The following is a 5,665-nucleotide window of genomic DNA, read 5'->3' on the forward strand; positions in this document are numbered from 1 at the left end:
CTCCCCCGGGGCAGCCAGGCAGCGCGGAGGATGCGCCTGTATGCGCAGCACTCACCCACTGGCTCCTGCATCAATCACAGCGAAAGCGCGGAGGCCGTTAGGAGCGGTGGAGATGCACAACGGCTCCCCATCGCCTCATCCCACTGCTTTGCTTGGTTGCTTTTTTAAACAGCCCCCCCAGCCTGGCAGCACCCGTCTCCCTGCCAAACTGCCCCCTGCAAGCCCACAGGAGGGATGGGAGATGTGGGATGGGGGATGCCAGCCTCCAGTCCCAGTCTAGCTCCGAGGTGGGGAGGGCCTGCTGTCCCTATGGGCAACGGCAGGGTGGACTCAGGAGTCCCAACTGGTCTAGGGGCCAGTGTGGATGGGGGCAGGAGAGCCATTAGAGAAATCAGCACTGCAAAGACGCATGGATTCATACATGTTCTTTAAAAATGAAGGAAACCCTCTCCCCGTTTGTGAGGCTCTTGGGTGGAGAGGGCTCTGTGAAAAGTCGGGAGGGAAGCAGGATGTTTCTCCAACGAAGAGGCCATTGTTTCCCCTCCCTGTCCCAAGAACCATCCACGAAGGGTCAGAGGTGCCCTCAGCTGCCAGCCTCAGGGCTGGGTGGAGGGCTTGGGACCGCAGCAGCTCAGGTGAAGACCTGGTGGCATGGCCACAGGAAAGCTTGCACAGCCCCCACCAATCTCCTCCCTTTACAGCCAGGATGGATAATTCACCCCGACAGATCTAAGCGGCATCTCCGCCAAGGGAGCAACTTGCCCCCCTCTCTGCACTGGGAACACGTCCCTGACATGACTTCTCTCCCACCAGCACCGACTCAGACAGAAACCCTTCCCAAGCCGGGATGCTGGCAAACCAGCCTGTGCCTCTGCATGACTCCGCTGTCCCTGAGGGCTCGTCCTGCTCCATTGCATCACCCAGATGGGCTGCCACCAGCAGACGAAGTGGCTCTGCACCCAACGCCTGCCCGCGGTCACTGCCCAGCAGGACCTGTACGCTGGGGCATCGCACTGCCTGTTGTATCATGGCCCCTTTGCAAACGATGGCCAAAGGGTCACAGCCACGTAGAGACACAGCTGGGCACATCCCTTTGCCTGTGGGAGCACCTGAGCCGTGACATTCCCAAGGAGGAGCTCACAAAAGTACACGTGGGCAGTATGACACGCAACAGAGATGCTCATCTGGCCCTTGAGCCATGCACTTGCCCACCTCTCTCCCCGCTCCTACCTGCTCTTGTCCACAGCATCCTGCTCGTCCATCTCGTCTGCGCTGCAGGTCGCGCTGGAGTCGCTGTCGGGGTTCACCCCGGAGCCTTTACTGCCTTTATGGCTCTCCTTCTTCTCAGCCTTCGGCGTCCCCTCTGTCCCCGCTGTCCCTCCACTGCTGACGCCGCTTTCCACCTTCTTGTCATTCCCCTTGTCCTTCTCCTGGCTGTCTTCGCTCTCCTCCTTCTTCACCTCGCTCTTGCAGGGCTCTTCGCTCACCTTCTCCTCTGGTTCCTCCGTTTTCACCACGTCCACCACCAGAACCTCCTGCACCTTCTCCTCGCTGCTGGGCGGCTCGGGATCTGCCTCTGGCAAAGGGCTGGCGGCAGGAGCGGGGTTGGTGGGGGGAGCGTCGGGGGGTGTCGGAGCCTCTTCCAACTTGACTGCCGGTTCTGTGCTGGAGTCACCTCCTGGCCCGGGTGGTGCCTTGGCACCGTTTTCGCCTCCTTCTTTGGCTTCGGGCCTCGGCGAGGGAATGCTCTCAGTGTCGGAGCTGTTATTTACTGCAGCTGAGAAAAGGGAAGAAATAAAAATAAGGATCAGCCCGAGATTCTCGCTTCCCATATCGCTGCCTCCACCCCCTCCCTTGGGAGGAGAACGCCCTCTTTCCTCTGAGGGGAAGATGATCCCAGGGCTGGGAGAGCTGTGCCGGGATCCCCGGATCCAGAGCCTACTAAGCAAAGGGATGTTCTGGGGGGCCTCTTTGCTTGCCCAGCACGATGACTGTTGTTAACCCCCACCCAAACACAAAACCACACACCCAAAAGCCTGGAGACCGAGCGACTGGGAAGCTGGATGTTTAAGGGAAAACCCTGGCTGCTGGCTGGATTTTCAGGACAGGACCTCACCCTCTCACTCGTGGCTCTGGATCAGCTCTGCTCCCCCGGGACCGGGCACCTCCCTGGCACCCTGCTCGCTGACTTATGTCGCCCGTGTCCCTGGCTCTGCCAGCCCCAGGGCAGCTGGGGACCATCCCAAAACACCGTGTGTGTTTGTTGTTATTTAAGCCGTCAGTGGCAGAAGAAAGGAGGTCAGGGTCAGCAAAAGCAAAGCTCTGGCAGTGCTGCGGGACAGGTTAATTATTACATGGAAAGGATCACTCTCAAATCTGCCACCAATGGCTTGAAGTGAGCTGGAAGCACAAGCGTCCGTGCACTGCTGCAGATGAAGATGCTGCTGAGAGATCGTTTCTACAGCTGGGGAGAGGATCGTTCCCTCCAAGCCTTCGCCGGACAAACAGGGCCAGCACCAGGAGCACCAGCAGCCTTCCATGGTCCCACCTCAGCACCTCCCCGCTGGGCAGGGCTCTCGCGCTTGTGCCCAAAGGCTTCCTGATCTTCTCGTCTCTGTCCATAGCAGCACAGACAGCTTTCAAACGCCGGTGAGATGAGTGGCACAGAGGGACTCTGTCCCAAGAGCTGTACATCACAGCACATCCATCCTTCCTTGGCGTGAAAGCACACCACACTCATCAGGAATCTCAGCCTTCTCCAACCTTTACTCACTTGCAATCAAGTAATGAGGTGTCGTGTCACCCACCCAGGGACGACAAGGTTTATAGTGCCTTTGGCCAAACTCTCCTGAACTGCCACTCAATGCTACTCTGAATACCACGTTGAGACATCCAGCGGTGGCTCGTCCCAGGCTCAACCAAGCTCTAGGCTCCAGCACACTCCCTCCAGATGCTGAATCTACAGTCTACACCGTGACACCCATGCCAAGTCCTTCCCTCCATCCCTGGCTGGCCACATGGACCCCTGACTTCAACCTATTGCCTGAGCATCCCCAAATGTCACCCCAGAGCCGACGGCCTCATGCATAGAATCATAGAATCATTATGGTTGGAAGAGACCTCAAAGATCATCACATCCAACCGTAAAATAACACCATGCTGGCACTTCTGTCCCCACGACATTTCATCGCCGCCTGCTTACGCCCTTCTTCAGCTCCGTAGCCCACCCCAGCTGCAGAACAAGAGACGAGGCTTGGAGCGTAAGGCTCAGGAGCATGTCAAGAGATCCGTCTCTAATCTCAAAAATACATTGTTTCCTCTCAGGCACTCTTACAAAGAGCAATAACTACCTTTTACTTTGCGCCTCTGAGTCACGTATCACCTCGCACAAAGATTTACCTGGAATCTGCCTTGTAATGAGTCACTTGCAATGATGATTTGAAAAGATTTCCCATTTTGAGTCCCATTAGCCTGGGTGCTAAGGCCAGGAACCAGCGTGGTACCAGCAGTGTTGGTTAAGTTATTAAATTACTTTGACAGAAGTCAAATGGGGCTATTGTCGGAAAATTATGCCCATTTTCTCCAAACTCCAAACTGCCGTGCTTTCTAAGCGATAAATAGCTGAAAATTGTCACTTTCAAGTTGTTTCCTTTCTTTGGTATGGCTGGGAAGGAGGAAAACGCTGCCTTAAAAGGCAAAGGAGGAGGAAAAGACCCACCAAGATACATCAGCCTGGCTGGTGGGAGACCACGGCTTTCCCTGCCTTTGCTGGCAGTGCCGGCCTCCGGGAGCTCCGCTGCACAGAGCAGCAGCAGCAGCAATGCCCTGATGAGACGGGGATGGGCGCACGCAAACCTTGGTGGGTTATCCCTCCTTGGCCCCCTGATAAGCTCCTCAAGAGCCCACGGTGGTGGCTATCTAACCCTGCTGAGCGTGCAGGGACCCTGCTTTGGAGGAAAACACCATGAAATCTGATTTACAAGAGCGCACAAGCGTGCCAGGCCCTGGTAAGCTGGGTGCTCCTAGAGAGCACGCTGATGGAAATCAAAACCCAAAGGGCTCCTAAAAATAAACATTGTCCAGACAGACATAGAGGAGGGCAGTGATCCAGGGCACTCTTTGCAAGTGTGAAATCCAGAGGCATCCAAAACACCACGAGCGCCTCGTGCTGCGGGATGCCGTCACCTCGGTGTGGCTTTGGGGTGACAGATGTGACCCCCTGCGAGCGCTGACGTTTGCAGCCCCAGAGGGGCCGCGCACGGTTCCTCTGCTGCAACTGTGCAGCAAAGCCGGGAGAGCTGAGCCCAGCCCCACGCCGCAGCCCCCGCCTCACCTTCCGCCTCCTCGGCCATCTCCTCCTCGTTGCCGCTCGTCCCCGACACCTCCATCTCTTCGTCCTCGGCTGCGGGAGGAAAGGCGGCTTCTTCGTTTTGAACAGTGGTGCCTTTTTTCTTCTTCCTCTTGGCGTTCCTTTCTTTCTCCTGGGGAAGAGGTAGAGGATGGTGAGAAGGAAAACCCATGGGGAGCTGTGCGGGAGCAGAGAGCCCTGGTCCCGCCTGAAGCGCCAAGAGGGATGCTAACACCTCCATGGTCTACCCCCCGGGTAAACCCTCCGAGTACCAGTCCTCAGGACCGGACTCGCCTGCTGAAAGCCCGGCAGCATGGTCTCACCTGGCCAAACCACTTTGACCACCAGGCAATGGCCAGCCTGGCTCCACACCGAGCGCCAGCCCCAGGCGGCAGCAAGTCTCAGAGGGAGGGACGGCACGGATGTGTGGCCAAGGGACGCGCGCGCAGAAGTCACCAGCGCAGGGCTGGCGAGAGCCCGGTGATCCTGCATCCGCCCATTACACGTGTGCGACGTGTTCCTCCCGCGCACTGCCACGCACTACCTCTGGCTACACAACCGCGTGGCCGCAGCCTGATGCTCATCTGCAGGTCACGAAGCTGACACCCCAGCTACGGCCTAGCCAACATTTTTGTCCACCAGCTTTCGTGTCCCCTACCGCGGGTGCTGCCAAAGGACTTTGACTCCCGTGTCGGGGAGGCTGTTGCTGGTGGGGACGCTCTGTGGGGCACGGCATCCCGAAGGTGAGCTGCCTGGTGCCCCGTCCTGCCCTGAGACGGCCCCGTCCCTGCTCACCAGGGCACGTGCCGCAGCCACGAGGGTGGGGACAGCTGCTCCCTCCCGCCGACCTAAAGGAAAAGTCTCGGCTTTGCTATTGTTTCCTGCTCTTGTTGCTTGAGTAAATATTACCAGTAGGAACAGGCCCATCATCTCCGGCTCTCCCTGCAAACCCCACATGAATGACGTGTGTAGGACGTTTATTTACATGGATGAAAAGATAAAGCCGTGGTGGAAACGTTAACTTTGCTGCTGGATCTCTGTGCTGGGAAGAGTTGGTCTCCCCCCTCCTTCCCCCCCTCAACTTTTCAATCCTTTAAAAAACTTCCAGATAAAACAAACAAATACAACTGCTTTTTGCTTGGAAACGCTGCTTGCTCAAAATCTATTTTTATCAAACTGGGCAGGAGAGAGGGAAAAAAGGCACTTGAGAAAGGGTTCTGCGAAGGCGCGGAGAGGCGGCAAGAGGAAGGCAGAGCTCCGCGGTGCCCTCGCCCCGTCCCGGCAGTGGCGGTGATGCCCCGGCGCTGCCAGTGTTCG

General features: G+C 57.4%; 1 protein-coding gene across 1 annotated transcript in view; it reads right to left on the reverse strand.

Moving 5' to 3' along the window:
- The window catches only part of NCOR2 (nuclear receptor corepressor 2), a gene marked incomplete at both ends in the record, with an annotated part of 44,806 nt that overhangs the window by 34,606 nt on the left and 4,535 nt on the right, over nt 1-5,665 (reverse strand). Inside the window, 2 exons of the mRNA XM_009697453.1 lie at nt 1,231-1,777; nt 4,334-4,481. Of these exons, the coding sequence (XP_009695755.1) occupies nt 1,231-1,777; nt 4,334-4,481 (695 nt within the window). The remainder of the gene's footprint in view (nt 1-1,230; nt 1,778-4,333; nt 4,482-5,665) is intronic.

Source organism: Cariama cristata, unplaced genomic scaffold, assembly GCF_000690535.1.
Source record: "Cariama cristata isolate BGI_N322 unplaced genomic scaffold, ASM69053v1 scaffold19763, whole genome shotgun sequence".
NCBI lineage: Eukaryota > Metazoa > Chordata > Aves > Cariamiformes > Cariamidae > Cariama > Cariama cristata.